Genomic DNA, 18,809 nt, shown 5'->3' with positions numbered 1-18,809 from the left:
ATAAAAGAAATGAAAGTCAGTATAAACCACAGGTTTCCAAACATTTAATTACATTTAAAATAAATTAAAAAATACATCAGCACAATGAAAATCACACAGAAACACAGCTTCTTAGGCAGCAGAAAATAAAGAAACATTTGTTCCTCACTTCTCTGCAGGAAAAAATGGAAAAACTCAACAGTTGTCAGATACCATGTCATTCTTATAAAAAAAAAAGTGCATTTAAAAATAAAATACGTTCCTCATGTAACGCAATTCACCAAGAAACTCAGCCAGTGAGCAGCAGGAGAAAGACTTCCCGTTTGGAGGAGGCGTTTCAGTGCTGTCTGTTTGAATTAACTTTTGCGTCTCTTAGAGAAAACCTCATATTTGAAGTTTTAGCCATTAAAATTTGATAAATTTTCCCATCAGGCTGTGAACTCTAACAGCCTCCCTCAGAGAAAAGGGACAGATTTTTTACTTGAACTCAGGGACTTGTGAGGAACGAACGAAAAACACAGCAAAAATAAACTGAGGCCACAGGATGATATACGTCACCTCATTCTGCCGTCTTGTTCCAAAAACAGCTCCCAACGTAACCCACAATGAAACTCAACCACCAACCTCAGCAGAGATGAGTTGTATGTAAAAGATGGACATCCGGGTCTGAGAGGTGAAACTAACACAATTGATCAATACAGAAGCTGGCATTGCTACAGCTCGGGTTTTGATTATTGCAGATAACAGGCTCTGTGGGAAAGACTAGTAAAATTCACTAATTTTACTGTTAAACTCAAAACAGACTACACTACAGTTACATGACTTTAGGGGTGTGGCCACTGAGCTCCTGTGTTTGGCTCGATTAGACTTAATGTTCCCCGACAGCTTCTGTCGTCTTGTTAGCAACCTGTTAATAAAGAATCTTCTTTAGGGCAAGTAAAAGCTTCAAGTATTTTAAGTAGAACTAAATGTAAAAATGTCTAAAAGTCCTGTTGAGCACCAACCATAAGTAATTAAAAACATAATTGAAACTGAAGACTGCATGTTTATGGTCACCAGTCAAAAAAAAAAAAAGGATAAAATTTTTTAAGGCGGGTGTGACATGTCACTATCCTACGAGCATTTTAGTTACATCCACACCTCATCTGCAATGCCTAGTTTCAAAAGCATCAACTAACAAATGGGTGATGTCACAGTGGCTATGTCCATCTTTTATATACAGTCTAAGGCCACCCCTTGTTGGTGGTCTGTAGGTGGGGCCTCAATACTACAAAGGATTTCATCTTTAGCTATGATGATTATCATCAGGCTTTCATATCTGCTCAGTGCCCACGTCCACATCACTGGTTCACTGTCACATTCAAGTACACCTGCAGAGCGCTGGACGTTGCGTTCAAGTACACCTGCAGAGCGCTGGATGGTCAGTTTCCCGTCAGAGTCTTTAGCTCTGAGCTTCAGCCACCACGGCGTCCGACTCGTGGACCACTCCCCTCTGCAGCTCTGAGGGATGAGTTTACTCTGACATATTCACACCAGTTCAGCTTTTATGCAGCATGAACCTTTTTTTAAAGGCTTTTTTTTTTAAAGGACGATTATAAACCAGGAAAAAAAAAAAAAAAAAAAATTCCCTGGTTTAGAATGACCCCCAAGAAAAGGGCAAACTTTGTATGCCTATCCAACCAGAACATTTTCAAGAATCCTGCTAGTAGACAAGCAACATTGCAATTTCAGCTTTCAGCTTTAACAGAATTTAAACTTCGCTGTGTCCCCAATGTTAAATAAATGTAATATTAAGAAAAATAATGATTTAATTTGGGTTTTTTTATAAAAGAGCAGCTCATGAGAGCTATAACCATCTCTGGAATATTTACTCTTCCTTTTTGTGCAGTGGGAAGAAGAGTTTATGGAGAATTACACTCAGTGACTCATTCAGGGGTTATTCTGCTTGAACTCATTGTTAGATTGTTACTGTTTCACTGTTAAACTAAACTGTGTATCTCCTGGTCATAGGTGCAGGGGAGTCAACTACTGATTTGTGACATTTTAGTACGCTGATCATCTGTCCCCTCAAGGGTTGGACCTCCTGAGGTCATCAAGTCTGAAGGACGCTGTAGTATCAAAATAAATGCACTCACATGAGAGTGCTGAGGTTTTATTTGACACAGGTCGGAGGTCACGTGCGGTGTGATGTCGAGGGAATCCGGTGCTTGTCGTGATGCTTCCGGGAAGGATTCAGATCTGACTCTAGCTCCCGCTGCTTCAGTAACAAACCCTGAGAGCACACAAACACAGTTTGTACAGGTGAGGATGCTCATCACTCATCGTCTTCATGTGGATCAACACAGGCGTGACGGGGAAACTATTCTGCTCATTTTGAGGCAACTGAATTTACTGAGAAGAGGAGAGCGGCAGACTGCTGGGTTTGTAATACACTGGCGGAAACACTGTAACAGACTCTGTAACAAGACTTCAGGAGAATCAGCAGATAAAGACAGCAGACTTTATCTGCTAACCCTGGTTTCAGGGTCATCATACATTATTAGTGAGTAATAATGAATGATGACCCTGACAAAACTAAGTCGGAGAATGATTACTTCCTGGCTCTCTTTCACAGTGTGTCTTTTGTCCCGTCTCCCTCCCCCAACCCCCTACCAGCAGATGGCTGGCCCCTCCCTGAGCTTGGTTCTTTAGGTTTAATCCTGCTAAAAGGGAGTTTTTACTTCCCATTGTTGCCAAGCGCTTGCTCACAGCAGGTTGTTTGATTGTTGGGGTTTTCTCTGTAAAGACACCTTGTGTGTGGGGTTTTTTGAGTGTGTTACCTGGCGGAGCTGAGCCAGGCCTCTGAGGATCTCCTGCTGTCGGTGTATGTGGGTGTTACGAAGCAGCTCTGGGTGGAGGAGGGGGTCTCGATGTGATGGAGGAGGCGCTCCTATAACAGGAGAGAACATTTATTTAGATGCAAACTGATGCACAGTAACATGCTCAGAGGTTTTTCTCTGCATTTATGTGCCGCTGTTTCCAAGTTTGCTACCTGACAAAAGGTTTTAAGTTACTCCCAGAGGAGTGGATTGTTTTATCCAACTAAAGATCAGGCAGTTATCATGATTGTCTAACAAAAAGAAATAAAGATTTATCTGTTTCTGTGCAAAGACTTTCAAAGTGACATTAGATGAAAGTTATGGAAGTTATGGGAATACAAAATGGACCCAGCTTCCAGGGTCAGAATAATCCTGAATATTTTTTTTAATGGCCACCAGAGGTGATACCTTTGGTTATATAAAGATTATGTAGAAGTCTGTGGCGAAATGACCCTCAGTTTTGACCTCAGTAAACACTTTCCTGATGCGTTCACGAGCTCATTCACTATTTTCAGGTCACACTGATAGAAACATTGAGCCTATTTTGTAAAGTCTGGTGATTCTAAGAGTGAGAAAGGAGAATTATGCAAAATATTTCTTTTGTCAGGCAATTAATTGATTGGTTTTCAACGTTTTGGGGACTTGTGGGATAAAACTCTGAACAAGCAGATACAATTATGTTACTCCATCGTGTAACAATACTGTACTTACATGAAGGCTTAAACTTGAATAAGCATCTAGTTTTTGTTGTGACTTTCAAACCCAAATCATTTCCTCTACTGTATCGTAGAATTTGTGTCAATGGCGAGGCTGGAACTTGAAAATTTTGGGGATCATTACATCTAGTTTGGTGTGTCTAACCTGAGTGTGTGAGGGGTGGAGGAGTGTCAGCGGGCTCCAGAGGGTCCAGGTTGAAGACTTCATTAGTCCTGACATAAGGAATGAACTCCGAGACAAGAGGAAGAGTATTGGAGGCATGCTGACTCTGCGCTCTGTGTTTGACTGCAGGGACAGGAGGAGAGCGCCCTCTGGAGGACAAAAAACAAAACAAAACATGAAAAAGCCCTTTACATTTCTTATGTTTTAGTCTAGAATAAAATGCACAACCAAACTACCTGAAAACTGGCTGAAAATACAATCTTATAACGATTTTAATTGTGGGCTGACCAAATTTAATACAGTTTTCCATTTGTTCTATTAGTTTATTCAATTTAGTTAGTCTTATTTTTCAGTTTATGTTAGTTTAAAGAGTGAGTTTGCAGGTAAGTTTTTATCATTTTGTGTATTAAAATACACAGAACACTGACATCCAAGTCTCAATAAACATCTACAACATTCACCACACAGACTAAAACTAAGCACATAGTTGTAGTGGCACACAGTTTTGAAGAGGGAGTCCCAACCCCGCCATGCACAGCTGCTGGACTAATTACTAAAAATTAGGCTTTCTGGTTACAAACTGCACAAACTTTTTTTTCTGAAATTTTTAATCCTCCTAAAAAAAAAATTTTAAAAAAAACTTTCAGAATCTGTTCAAATATTAAAACCTTCTGATTGGAGTCTACTGTCCGCTGCTCACCTTTCAGCGTTTAAGCCTGTGGAAATGATGTGCCCTCTGGAGTTGGCTTCCACCTGAAACAGCAGCAGTCATCAACACACACATCCACCTGCAGCTGGGAGGGTTACAAATGACCTCCAGCCAGCAGAGAAAACTAGAAGTAACAAAAGTCTTTTTAAGAAGCTGGTATTGGGGGGGGGGGGGCGCTACCTTCCTGGTGGGACTGGTTCTGGTTTGCATGATGTCAGGGCACAGGCAAAGCTCCTGGGGTGGAGGAGGAAGAGGAGGGTCGGTCCTCGGCAGACAGGTCCTCTCCTGCAGAGCGAGGAGCTCAGCTTGCCTCTTTAGTCGACTCTCCTGTCTGTTCCTCTGCAGAGCAGCTGGGTAGCGCTCTGAGGCTGGAACGAATTGACGGTTTGGCCTGAAGCAGAGCATGTGTAGGGAGAGATTTTTAAAATATTATCAATACAATCCCTGTTTCAGATGTACTAGAGTGTGATGGTCTAGGAGTTTCTACCTCTGAGTGTTCCACTCAGGTCTCCTCTTGTCCCTCCTGCTCTTCTCTGTCCTGGCAAACGGCTCATATGGGTCTCCTCCTGCTGGCAGACAAATGTTCTCCTTCCCTGTTCTCAACGCTCTGCTCCTGCTGTTTGGAGGAGAAGCAGCAGTGGGCAGAGATGGAGGAGGCTGCGCTGAGACATCTGGAGTCTGAGCTCTGAGCGGCAGAGAAGGAGCAGCTTCTGCACAGAGACAGGGATAAATAAAAACATACAGATATGAAGCCTTTCAGCAAATATTAAATAGGGCTGAACCAAAAAAAAGATTTGTACTGTACAGGAAATAATGAGCAGCTTTCTAGAAATATTGCTCCTTCACACAAGGAAAAAAAACCCCCCAAGAATCATTTAAACAAATTTTGAGTCTGCCTGTTCAAGTTTGTAGGACCTAAGAGGTAAAGATGACACCGCTACAACTTTATCAATATATTGACAGAGAGCCTCTTTACTCATTTATCTTGTAGAAAAACAGAAAATATAAAATACTGCAAAGGTATTAGATACCCATAGAAAGAGAGGGCAAAAGAGCGAGAGAGACAATCGTGGATATTCATATTAAACATGGACACATTTTCCAACAATGACATCACCTCCAGCAGAATTCAGACAGTTCTGTTTTCCTACACTTAGATATGAATGACGTCAGAGTGGATGTCCCTAATACGGTCATATTAGACACACAGCTCCGACTGTGACCACAGAAGCCAAATTTGCTTGCTGTTCATGCAAAGCTTCTTTAAAGAGAAAAATCTGAAAATGGGCAGAATGGGTCAACTTTAATTAAATCTTGCTAATTTAGTCATAAACTAGAAGGTAAACTGGTAGTTACAGTGCATTCTCTGCTCTAATTGAGGACTCAAAGCTCTTTTTACTCCACCTTGATGCTGCACTGAAACATTTCAATCTCACAAACATGGAAACAGATTTTTTTTAGTGGCTCAGTGCAGATAGACGCAGACATACGGCCTCCCACAGCAGCAGTGTAAGTGGGTGTAGTAGCATTAGATGCGTTACCTGTCTGTACAGCAGCGTCTTTGTAAGAGGAACCCGAAGTGCTGGTGTCCTCCAAATCTTCAGCCTGCCTGGTAACTGCTGAAAACAAAAACAGACACACACAGAGCTGATTATTACAAACATGTTTACTTCAACATCTTCTGCACCTCAATTTATTTTAAATCAGCTGTCACCAGTGCTACACAGGAGGGAGCAAATCCTGGAGCAGGTGTGTTTAATAAACAGTTTGGGAGTGAAACGCTCTCTTCTGTCAGAAACCAGAAAACATTAAACATAAATGAGCACAATGAGTTGGTTCCTTGGTAGGATACTAATGAAACTAATTCCTTTGGGTGGAAATCACTTTCATTGCTGTTTATCAGTCTCTCAGCAACAGTTTTGGTTCATGGCAGAAGTGGATTACATTTCAAGTTTTTAGAAAATGACTCCCTCCATAATCCTCACAGTGGTTCGATCTACTGTTTGGCATTGGGGCAGGGATAGCTCAGTAGGTAAAGTGGTCGCCCCATGATCGGAAGGTCGGCGGTTCGAATCCACTTAACGGCTACCCTGAGGTACCCCTGAGCAAGGTACCGTCCCTACACACTGCTCCCCGGGCGCCTGCTTAGTGAGCTGCCCACTGCTTCACAGAGTGAATGGGTCAAATGCAGAGAAAAACAAGTAATTTCCCCATGGGGATCAATAAAGTATCCATTATTATTATTATTATTATTATTATTAACTCTGCAAACTATTTCTGAGGCCACGTTCTGTACTTCTGCCACTCAGTAGAATAAAAGATATGTATATTTGGACCCAGACTCTATATTTTTAGCAGCATTACCATGTGGTTGAATCCTGTGCTTCAAAGCATTGATTCATTACTGAGCAGGCAGAGTAAAAATATACTTTTGGTGCATATTTTCAGATCCAAAGTGCAAAGACACTGCAAAAGTCTTACTGACCGTTGGACTCCAGTTCCTGATGCAATCTGCCATCATGGCTGCTTTTTTTTAGCTGCTCCTCCTGATTGATCGATTGCTCCTAAAGATGAAGAACACAATGAAACAGTTTCAGATAAGTACAGTTAGCTTCATCCTCAGCAGAAAATGTTTAACAGAAAATATGAGAAATAAAGGAGTGCAGAGAGTTTACGTAAATGTTTCTGTATAATAGTCTGTCTCTGACCTTTTCCCTCTCCTTCAGTGTGTCCATCTCATACTGTCTCTGCAGCATTTCCCTTTCCAGCACCACCCTCCTCTCTTCTTCCTCCTCCTCCTGTCTCCTCTTCGCCTCCTCTCGTTCCCTTTGCAGACGACGCTCCTCCACTTGGGCTTCGATAGCTCGCTGGTAGGAAAAGATAAAATTTAGGGAATCTTGGTGAGAAAAACATTCACTGATCTCTTCTCTGTGCCTCCTCCTACCTGCTGTTCAAGCTGTTTTAGCCTCCTCCGCTCTCTCTCCTCTATCTGGGCAGGATCCAACAGGGAGGTCATGGTCCTCAGATAGCTGTACATACCACAGGAAAACAAACAAACTAAATATATACACTTATACATCTGCAGCTCATCACAAATAAGTCACCATGGATCGTGTACAAAGAGTCTTTTAAATATTTGACGAGACGTTCCTTCCCACCTGGCCCTGGTTGGGTACCCACGGGTTGTATCCACACTGTTTCCTGCGACACTGTCTGCTCCACAGCTGCTCGTAGCATCCCAGATGAGGGAAAGGCTTGACAAGGGCTCCCACTCTCCCCGATCAGAGCTGCTGAACTGAGCCGGTGGCAGCGCTGATGGAACTGCAGGCTGGACAGGCGGCCTCCTCTGCAGCGAGTCAAAATGTGTAGCCCAGAGCTCGTGGTCCTCCGCCTGCAGACACAACAACACCAGACTCAGGGGGACAACTTTGACCTCTCAAACCTGCCTGGTCTGTGCCGTGTCCCCGCTGTACCTGACTCTGCAGCACTTTCTCTCGTCTCCTGCGCTCAGTCATCTCCTCTCTCTGACGGTCCAGCTCTTCCAACCAGCACCTCTTCTGCTCTTCTCTCCTCTCCACACTTAGCATCTCCTCCTCCATCGGAGTGACCTCCTACAGAGATGCAAGAACTTAATTTTAATTCATATTTTTTGTTGCCTAAACACATCCTTAAGATCACAGTTAAGTTTTGTTGTGAATAAATCTTAAACGCACACAGACACATACACACAAAAAAATATGCTCGAATTCAGTCAGCAGCAGTTCTGAAATGAATAACCCTGAACTGTATAGATAAACAACACTTGAGAGAAATATCAGATTCAATAAATCTTTTCTCGTTTCACTCTCTCAGTGTCATATAAAAAAAAACAAAATACAAAAAAAACTGCAATGAAAGCGACATTTTTTTGTACTATAAGTTAGAGAGGGATTAAAAGGCAAATAACAAGTTAGGGAAAGTTATGTTACTGAAAATCTTCAACTGCACTTTACTCTTTTACTTTACTCTTAAACAGTAAGGTATAAGAAAAAAAAGCAGATAAATGCTTCGTTTGATTTAATTAGTATTTAAGGTGAGATGAACATGTTTGGTCTATCCCAAAAGTTCTTGTTCCGGCGTTCAAAACAGGAAACAACCAGTAATGAAATAAAACAGCTATTATTGAAGCAAAATGACAAAAAAAAAAAAAAAAAAAAACAACTGAAGAAGAGCTGAACTAAATACAATAAAATAAGAACCAAAATCTGTGTAATACACATTCACTTACTAAGTAATAAAAAAACTAAATATACAATTAAAAGACTTCAGTAAAATAAACCAACAGAATATATTTTCATTTTCATTTTTAGTGTTTTTTGTAATTGTTTAGTCACCAGGGTCTGATTTAGACTGCAGGTAATCGTATTCACGTTTTAACCTGAAATGGACAAGTACCAGCATAATTACCCGTGTGGTTGTATTCTGGTGTTTTACATCACATTAATATCATCTCCAGAGATAAGATATCTAACTATAAACCACCACATGCAACAAGTACTAAAACACATTTTGTAAGATGCATAGGATGATAAGACAAAGAATCCAATAAGACCAATCAACCCAATCCAATATAAATAAAAAAAATTACTGATAATTGATTAAATATACTTTTTCTGCTTGTTACAAATTTAACTGATGTTTAGTCTTGCTGAGGACAGAATGGAAAGTTGGTGTTCTTACATCAGTTAAAGTGTGATGGTGTGAAGAAATGAAGAAAAAAAAAAGAAAGAAAAAAAAGCATGGCTGCTCCAACCTCAGTGTTGATTTTATCTGTGAAAAGTACTTTTATTACCCCGAGTCTGAGGCTGGATCTGATGGCTGGCGGCTGCTGTTTGTGGCTGATCGAGCTCTGCACTGGTAACACACTCTGTGTGTCCTCCTCAGCCTGAAAAACACACACATAGACATACACAAAAGGCTTTTACACATGCTACAAATAAAATAAAATAAAATATATCAACCCAGAGTCCAATCACAAGTCCTGCATAAGCCTGTATTCTTCTTAACTGACAGTAGAGGGCGACAGCTTCATACTGAACAAAGTATGACGCAAATAAGTCAATTTTGCACATTTTGGCTATTCTAAGAGTCGAGCCCACTTTCCTAAATCAATTCATCCATTCCAACTAATTCTTGAGCATTACTTAACACAATTCAGCTTGTAGTTCTAGTTGTAAAAGTTCTAGTTTTAATATTTTTGGAACAGTTGGTAAAATTTTAAATCAGCAGTTTAATTATTCAAAAAAAAAAAAAAAAAAAAAAAGAAGAGAATTAAAAAACAAAATGAGCACAGGAACTCAGAGGTGACTGTACCTGCAGTCTGCTGGGTGCTGAATGTTGCTGCTGCTTTAGGGCCACCTGTTCATCTAACACACACACACACACACACACACACACACACACACACACACACACACACACACTTTGACTCTTTGATAACAGGAGTCATTGCCAGTGTTGACCTATCAGTATGTCATTTCAGGTTACCTATACATTAAAATAAACGTCACAAGGTTAAACGCTGATTTTGGAAAACAAAACAAAACCAAAAAAAAAAAAAAAAGGGGTTTTCAAAAGTGTTGAAAAGTAGTACTCAGAGTCAAAGTCAAAATCTTACTTAAATAACACTACAAAGGTTTTAACATCGAGTACTCATTATGCACACTCTGGTGTAATTGTGCTCTTGGAGCCATTCAATTGTGACCATATAAAGAAATGGTCATCAACAACAGTCAGAGAGCCTGTGGTGTTCACATCATGAGCAGTTGGCATTAATGGACTCAAAGTGTGCCAAGGAAACATTCCCCTGAACATTACACCACCAGCAGAAGCTAGGACTGTTGACATAAGGCTCCATGGAGTCAGGTTGTTGTTTCTGACTGAGCATCTGCAGACTTGGTACTACAAACTACATTTTGCACTTTGGTTTGTGTTACCAGTAGGTTGGAGCAGATTCTCTGTTCAGCAAAAAAGGGACTGAGTAAATGAAATCTATCCTGTCTGGCTTCTGACCTCTCGCTGGATGTTTTCCCCTCATAGTTCAGTACATTTGTGCTGAAAATCCAGATGGTCTAACTAATAAGTAATAATCATACATTAGTGAGGTGTGTAAACACTAAATTTACTTTTTTTTCAGGCTATGAAAGTGGCTTTCTTTTTACCTGATAAGACCAGAGTAACTTATGTTGAATATATAACACAATCCAATTTAAAATAAACTTCCTTTAATGACAGCATGCTCAAAATGCATTTTACATTCTCTACAGACAGAATATATTTTATACATGCAACCTGTGGAGCCATATTTTACTGACACCACTGAAGCAAGCCTTGCTGCAAAGTTACTGCAGGACAAACTGTTCATATTATATTTTCTCAAGAATTCAGTTTCTAAAGCAGAAAATGCATAAATATAATTTCATACTTTAATCTGCTGCCAATTCTTTTTTCCCCCCACACTTCTCACATCATAGCAAATACAACAAAGAGTCATGTGTCCACAAACTAAAGGCACATTTGTAAATAGGCTGTGGCACAGAGTCTGAAGCTACTGATTATAAAACGGCATGTAAATGGATCAAGTTTAAAGTCTCAGAGCTCTAATGTGCACACAAGAAGTACACGTAATGATTTTCTGCAGCATTGCTCACTTGGCTTACATGCAGCACCTGTGTTGTCCTTTGCTGTGTCATTATTTTACATTCCTTATGTTTGTCTATTGTCCATTCCTCTGATTAGGATTCCTAAGTAAGCAGAACGATCAATTACGTGCAGAAGGAAAGTGACATGACAAGCAAAACACCCCCGTTAATGTGCAGCAGAAAGTGATAACCATCATCATATTAATGGTCATCTCTTAACTTTGGTTTTAAGCTTTGTCAAGACAGCTACCCAAAAGAAATTACAGCTGTGTCTAATTGCTTCGTAGTACGCCTCTCTGCTGTTTCATAAATAGCAAAACCAATGCAAAGTGACTGACATTTTTCCTCATTCTGATTTTTTAACATCAACTGAGGCTTGATTTCAGGTTGAGGTGAGTAAAGACAATATAAGATAAAACAATAATTAAACTCTTACTGTGTTTGCTCTTTGCTGTTCAGCAGGTTTATCAGAGCCATACAATGATGCTCAAACTCTCTGGTATAACTGTCACCATTCTTAATATACATGAGGATTACTGGTTTAAAATGCCTGCGTGTGTGTAACTGTACGTACCGAGTTCTTTCTTCCACTGAGCCTTCTTAGCTTCGATGGCTGCCTTGCTGTCTGACTGTCGCTCTTCCAGCCAGCTGAACATACCTCCAGACAACCTGAGGAACAACAGCATCATCACAACATCTTAAAAACTTGATTTTTTTTTGGATCTGCTGTAACAATGATGTGACATTTGTGTTGTCTAATTATATTCATGCTTGAATTAAAGAGTCAGCTAAATTTCCAGAGTCCTATACACTGACTGCCATCTACAGTAGGTATGCATCAAGAGGAATTTGATTTTGCTACAAGAACTGTGACAAGCTCCTCACTTGTTGTCTTTCTGTTGTGAGGTTCCCATTGAATCTGTTCCTTCTCCATCTCCTTTCTTTATTCCCTCCCCTCCTCCTCCTCTGTCTTCCTCCCTCATATTGCCTCCTCCTCCTTCATTCTGTGAGTAGCCAGATTTTGAGCTTGTTTGATTTCCTGAAAGGGTGAAAAAAAAAAGAAGAACTTTTTAAATTGCTCTTCACTCTGTGCTTCAGTCCTTCTCAGTGCACCACTCTACCATTGCTTCCTTGAGTCTTGTCATCCTCTGGTGGGTGCTGCATATTGTTGGAGGTCTGGACAGTGCTGAGGATGTGCTGCAGCTGCTCACTGGTCAGACACACCATGCTGTCCTTCAGTGCTGCATCCCTACTGGCTGCTGGGTCTTTAAATCCTGCCTTTCCAGCTCCTCGAGTCCTAGTGTTTCCCGCTTGTCCCGTTTTCTCACCGGCTCTCAGGGGCCCAAGAGTAATACTGTGTTTCTGCCTGTCTGACTTTACCTTCAGCAGAAAGACAGAAAATCAATGGTTGAGGGGAGACAGTTACAGAGTTATTTTAAATTTAAGGCAACTTACAATACCCTATTTTATAAATAGTGCACAGTATGGACAGTCTGTTGTGGTGAAGAGAAAGCCAAGTGTTAAGGTTAAACTGTTAAATTACCGGTGTACCTGTAGGTCTTTTGACGATGACCTACAGATAGTGCCTGAATGAAAAAGATCGCAGATACAAGCAGTACAAATTAATTTTTGCACAAATGTGTCTATGTTCAGTCATTCAGGAAGAGCTCAGAGTAGACCTGCTGCTCTTTCACATCAAAAGAACCCATGGTTAAGGAATATAATGGGAACAACACTTGCAACTGGTGTTTTAGGCATTTTCTACTAAGAGATGACCCCACAACATGCTGGGGAGATTGTGGGCCTCAGCAGGCTTAGAAAGGCCTTTGTTTCCCCACCCAGAGGAGCTGGATGAAGTAGGTAGGAGACGAATATCTAGGAATCTCTGCTTAGGCTGCTTCCCCCATTGCCTGCATCCAAATAAGTGATAGAATCCAAAGAACCCCAAAATATTTGAACTAGACAGTAATAACTCTAAACCAGTAGTGCATCAACAGAACAAAAATACAAAACATGAAAAACACGTACATACTTCTTATATACATATGCACATGAGAATTTATAAGAAATAGTCCCATTTTCTCTGCTATAATGCATCTCCTCCAGTATGTCAAAGCAATGATCCTTGAAATTTATTTTAATTTTTTTTATGAAGTAAACAAAGTCACAGGAAAATATATGTGGAAAGTGAGACAGTTGGTGAGCAAAGATTGTGTTGGTGTGGCAAAAACCCCTCCCAAAACTGCTGTGTTTTTAATGTGCTGTGTGCCAGCATATGATGGCACCACAGTTCAAACCCTTTCAACCAAATGCTCTCTGTCAGATGCCTCAGGACACCTGACAGAGCATTCAGCGGAAATCTCTGTTGACAATCTCACCCTAGGAGACAAATTCAGTGAATCATGGAAAAAAAAAAAAAATGTAATGAGCATGCTCCTAGTCTTGCTTTTCACTCGATGGGCTGCCTTCTGGCTTGGAAACTGTGGAGTCTTGTCACCAGCAATGATCCCTCACACGAAATTTGTGCAAGGTTGAAATAGAAGTTGATGTTTGCTCTCTGTGCATGTTTGAGGTCTATGATTAAAGTATAGAAGAAAAGTGGCACAAGTGGTCATAACTGGTCTTCCAGAGAGTTCTGAAAGTGGTCTTTAGATGCACAAGAAGAAAAGAAGGTCGATCACATTTAGATCACAAAAAAGAAGAAAATTATCTTCAGAACAACTGAAGTGAAAAAAGTAAAGCAAGAAATTACAATATTAACAAAAACAAAGGAAAATGTAGTAGGAAACTGAATAAAAAAAGCAATACAAATTGGGAAAAATGTCTATAAATAGAACAGCCAGTTAAGAAAAACAGTAAAAAAATGTGAACAAAAACCATTGAAGAACTTCAGATTCAACAGAAAGCAAGTGAGACTAACAATATCCTGCTCACTCACCTTTGGATTTTATGTGTGAGTGGGACCAAGTCGGAGAGGAACAAATAAAAAATGTTATGTTATCATTTTATTATTTCATAGAAGCTTTTTTGAAAATGTGTCCAAACCTTTACAGGTATGCTAAACCAGATCCTTACCTTGGCCACAGCTTTGACGATGCCAACTTTGTGATGATCATGTGTTTTCATTGAAGTCAAGCTGGCACTCTTCCCTTCAGTATTGGAGGTGACAGATGCACCTGCTCCTCCTGCCTTACTCCTGGCCCCTCTGTGCCTCATTGCCAGCTGTCGGGGTGGACGCTCCTCCCCCTGTACATCTGACACACAGGAGGTCTGCCGGCAGCTGAGGATGTTTGCTGCTCCAGGCCTGAAGGACAGCTGTGAGGAAACACACCAGATCAGACAAAACTATAACAGTCATAAAGCCGACAGACCATCATGCAATTGTTACTGATCATTAGAAACATAAACAATATGTCACCAAAGGTATTTGGATAAACACATTTTCATGAGAATATAATAGCCCAACTTTAAATTGGAGTCCTACCTTTGCTGGATTTTTATCAACACCTGCAGTGGAACAGGCATGGGAGTAGTAAGTATAATTTTGAAAAATAGGAATTTTACATAAAGTAATCTTCACAGTGTCAAAACACAGCTTTACCAGGAAGGTTAACTGACTGTTAACTGTGCGTTTGTTAACAGGATTACTCAAAGAGCTATGGATAGATTTGGATGGAAAACATTATTTTTCTGCACATCCAAAATGAAGATTAAAATGTAGATTATAAAAGCTTAAAGGTCTCACCATGACTTAGCAAAATCAACTTGGGTTTTCCATTTTCAAGTTCAAAAAGCAGGCCGTCCCTGTTCACAAACACAACATCGATTAGGGCACAGAAAAAACACAATAAACACCAAAAATTATACTGTAGCTGTACTGCACCTACAGAACCAACTGTTTCTACTTTCATTTTTCAAAGTGTGTTTTGTCCAAGTCCAAATATGGGATCAGGATCACTGAAACAGCACTCAAATAACAACAGTCCAACCACAGGAGGGTCATGGTTTTTCTTCGCTTAAATGTCCCATTTATGAAACGTCACACAATCACATCTTATGAGTCAGTACAGGGCAAAGATCGATACTGTATTTAAGTCTCATTATCTAGTCTAAGTGGTTGGTGTATGCTCAATTTCCACTCCATATTTTTTATTATTGTACTACAGAAGCTTTACATATTCACAGTTCAAAATAATCCTTATTTATCTTATAGTGATGATGTGAGAGCTGACAGAAGTAGTAGGATTAATTCTGAAGTGTACCAAGCTTTACTCTGCTGACTCAGACAAATGCTGCAGAACTGATCACACTGTGCTCCACAGTACAAATGAATAATGACCCAAAGCATACCAAAAAAGTATTCCAAGAGTTTATCAAGGCACAGAAATAGGATATTGTACAATGCCCAAGTCAGTCACCTGATCTCACTCCAATAGAGCAAGCTTTTCAGCTACTGAAGACCAGACTGAAGGCTTAGAAATCCACAAACTAGCAGAAACTGAAGGTGGCTGCAGTAAGTCTGCAGAGCATCTCAATTGACGAAAAGGATTGTCATCCAAGTATTTAAAATTGTGTTAGTTTGCCAAATTTATTTTGCGCACATACAAATGTGTCTAAAAACAGCTGCAATTCCCAAACAGTTAATGCAAAACCTGGAAAACTCAATTAAACGCTGAAAACTGATGTACAGAACCAAACTTCTAACTGTTCGACTATACTTACGCCTCCAAACCTTGTGCCCGTAAATCAATACAATGTTAAGATGTTTTGATGCACACCAGTCTCACGGTGAAATTTTCTGAGTTGTTTGTAAGAGCTGTAGTCAGGTTCATGGGGACCCTTGCAGGTTGACCTCCCCTCTTTTATTGCTGCAATGTAGTGTTTTTAAAATGGGTCATGTTATGTATTGATTCTCTTCGGTTTTAAGCTAAAATAATCCCCTTCATTTCACTGCGACACATTCGACCCGTGTTAGCCTAAGCTAACTCCCCTTACCGTTATAAGGAAGACTCACCCGAGATTCATGCCGACAGAAGACGGCTACGCGTCTACCTAGGGCCGTATAAAACCAGATGTGGAAACTCAGCACATGACGTACAGCTTTATAAAATCGCTTTTGTCAGGCTCTGACTGGCCAAACTGCTGGTTCCTCTATGTACAAACAGTGTATGTTCGTTGCTGGCGACGACCAAGAAAAGTGTCACTGATTGGCTAATTCTTTATCATGTTTAAAATTAACAGCCAATCACATGTCTTCATTAGAAAGATTTAAACGATGTTGCATTTAAAGTAACTCGGAATTAGGCAAACGATTAAGCCTTTTCCCATCAGCTTGCTACCTCTATTAGCTAGGTATAAATGGTCCACCACCTACCAGGAGGCAGTATAAATGTTGTGTGAATGAGGGTCACAGTGATCACCGTGATCGACTTGATTTTTTTTTAACTTTTCAAAGGGTTTCTGAAGGTAGCCTCCAATTATTAATGCGTTGTTTACAGTGAGACGAATTTATGTAGTCATCCTTTTAAGTCACTCATATTTATATATATTGTGGTTTGTTCTTTATATTGGGACAGCTTTTTTGTTTGCTTTTTTATGTCCCCACCTCGCTTACAGTATCATAACATAACTACTGAACATAACTACTGTAACAAAAATAATTTCCCAAATATGGGATAAACAAAGTATTCATCACATCAAAGAATAATCATCTCATCATAACCACCCCATATCATGATTTATTTTCAAAATCTTAGCTTCTTTTATCCACTTTAATTGCAGTTTTATCAACACTGTTAGTGTAGCATCTGCAGTCAGTTAGTTCTTTAAGTGTTTATGTTTAAATAATATCAGTATTTATGACCTTAATTAATCATTAATGAATTTAAGTCATATTGTATTATTGTACTGTTATTGTTGTTGTTGCTCTTGTTGTTGTTGCCAGAGGCGTTCGAAAGGTTCAGACAACAGTTTACATAACTGTAAAGCAGTCATGTAAACGTCCCAATTTAATAAACAATGTCTACTCATTATTTTTTGTTTTGGAAACTGAAACCAATTGAGATCAAAACTAAAGACATTTCAAGGTTTTTGTAAGAACTCACTATTCGTATTTCTTTTCTTCTTCTTTTTTTAAAGTTTAAGTTATTTCTTGAATGAGATTTCTTGATTAATATGTGTTTTTTACAAGTTGTCTTTAACCTTGTGTATACCAAATATATTCAAATAACAGTTACATAACACAAAAATGTAAAGTACAAAAAACAGGAAACAAAGATAATTTGTCATGATTCTCAAGATCACCCCAGTAAAATCCCAAATATTAAAATATAAATAAATGTACTTATGATTAAATAATATAATGCATATGATTTGCATATTAAGTAAGTAAGGTAAGAACGCGAATGCCATCTAAACAAGTTCCACATCAATTATCTGCACTGTATTTATTTCTGAATAACTATTCATATATGCCTCCCTAACCCACCTCCTGTATGCCACTCCATTTGAAAATTCATGTAACTTCAGACTAGTGGTGACGTTTGGCTTGCAGCAGTTATAAAATGATTATTCCTCGTGTTTCTTCCCCAGATAAAGCTTTAAGTTTATTTTTGGTTAACAATCCTGGTAAACGAAAAAAAGTCTGCAGCTTGCGAGTAGGGTCGTAAGAAACTGTAATTCCTGTTGTGACCTGAAGATGGCACTAAGCCGCCATTGTCACGCAGATGAACCGTAAAATCCAAACAGGCTGACGTTAGCCTCCTCCTGGATGTTTTTCTTCGCCGTTAAAGAGTTTGGCTACAGTAGAGCGACATTAATCAACCTCTCCAGTCTCTGAAGCACCTCCAGCGACATCTCTGCGGAGTCTGCTCCCCGTCCACTCGATGCTCCTGAAGGTGAGTAGCTATCGTGACAGCTCGGTGCCTCTCTAACCGGAGAGACTGCGTAATGTTAGCCGCTAGTGTTAGCATGCACCGCTGCTCAAACGGCAGAGTCAGACCAGTGTTTACCGTCAGAGTCCGACACTCGGAGCATTAGTTGAAGAAGAGAGGTTTTCCACTGACATGAAAATGAAACAACGGGAAGATTTATTTTAACTCTAAGCCGTTTGAAAACGAGTCTGGCTGACTTAGCTAGCTAGCATGTTGTCAGGCTAAGGTCAAGAAGCTGTCCAATCTGACAGCTAACGCTAACTAACATGGTACCGATTCTACAAACGGGATATGTAGGAGACAGCCACGCCAATAGCAGGTAACATCAGCTCCGGTTCTGACCGCTGGAAACGGGGCTGTGTCGCTCACAAGATTTCCAACAAGAGGTGGGTTCCTGAAAGTTTGGCTGGGGTAAATATGGTTTTAAGGGAGGCTGATGGAGTCAGATGGGCTGCCCAGTGTGGCATACTGGGATGGGTTGGTGGTGGTATTGCTACCTGGCATTTTATGAAGGTTTGCCCGGGTTTAATCGTAGCTTTTCTGGGTGTGATGCTGCTGCTCCACAAATGGCGACAGTGTTAGTAAATAAACCGACTCATCCGCTTTACTTCTGCTCTGTGGCGTTTCTGCAGAGGATGCGGTGGTTTCTGTGGCTCCTATGTATTTCTATATAACCAGCAGCTAACAGCCTCTTCTCAGGCATCAGTCAGCTAAGCTCAGTGATGACTGACGAGGATTCCAGGTCTTAATATAAATTTCTGATCATTACATT

The 18,809-nt window shown here is 40.1% G+C and overlaps 2 protein-coding genes across 12 annotated transcripts in view; one reads left to right on the top strand and one right to left on the bottom strand.

Moving 5' to 3' along the window:
* Positions 1–22: 22 nt before the first annotated feature.
* ccdc66 (coiled-coil domain containing 66) lies at positions 23–18,305 on the bottom strand. 9 transcript variants are annotated; one of them, XM_086292943.1, is made up of 22 exons: positions 16,120–16,305; positions 15,828–15,973; positions 14,851–14,909; positions 14,590–14,612; positions 14,181–14,420; positions 12,227–12,485; positions 11,991–12,144; positions 11,680–11,774; positions 9,778–9,830; positions 9,257–9,349; positions 7,899–8,036; positions 7,584–7,816; positions 7,370–7,454; positions 7,134–7,292; positions 6,911–6,989; positions 5,967–6,044; positions 4,913–5,135; positions 4,606–4,816; positions 4,417–4,469; positions 3,699–3,865; positions 2,799–2,908; positions 23–2,251 (listed from the first exon to the last, which is right to left on the bottom strand). In XM_086292943.1, the coding sequence occupies exons 5-22, from the start codon at positions 14,319–14,321 to the stop codon at positions 2,153–2,155; spliced, it is 2,430 nt and encodes an 809-aa protein (XP_086149069.1). In that variant the 5' UTR covers positions 14,322–14,420; positions 14,590–14,612; positions 14,851–14,909; positions 15,828–15,973; positions 16,120–16,305; the 3' UTR covers positions 23–2,152. The 9 variants fall into 9 exon arrangements, with proteins under 9 accessions (XP_086149069.1, XP_086149071.1, XP_086149065.1 ...); XM_086292945.1 differs by lacking the exons at positions 15,828–15,973; positions 16,120–16,305 and adding an exon at positions 17,593–18,304; XM_086292939.1 differs by lacking the exon at positions 15,828–15,973 and having other exon boundaries at positions 5,967–6,041; positions 16,120–16,306.
* ip6k1 (inositol hexakisphosphate kinase 1) overlaps positions 16,555–18,809 on the top strand; it is a 37,713-nt gene continuing 35,458 nt past the window's right edge. The window contains exons 1-2 of one of the 3 annotated variants that reach the window (XM_086292958.1): positions 16,555–16,571; positions 17,831–18,001. The gene's annotated coding sequence lies outside the window, so the exon portion shown is untranslated. Of the gene's footprint in view, positions 16,572–17,730; positions 18,002–18,194; positions 18,424–18,809 lie in introns of those variants that run through there. The other 2 variants (XM_086292959.1, XM_086292960.1) reach the window with 2 other exon arrangements.

The sequence above is a fragment of the Aulonocara sp. 'chitande type north' Nkhata Bay genome, linkage group LG5 (assembly GCF_057382095.1).
Source record: "Aulonocara sp. 'chitande type north' Nkhata Bay isolate Kocher_YH1m ecotype deep benthic linkage group LG5, A_spYH_male_GT1.1, whole genome shotgun sequence".
In the NCBI taxonomy this organism is placed as follows: Eukaryota; Metazoa; Chordata; class Actinopteri; order Cichliformes; family Cichlidae; genus Aulonocara; species Aulonocara sp. 'chitande type north' Nkhata Bay.
This window is presented reverse-complemented; position numbering and strand designations above follow the sequence as displayed.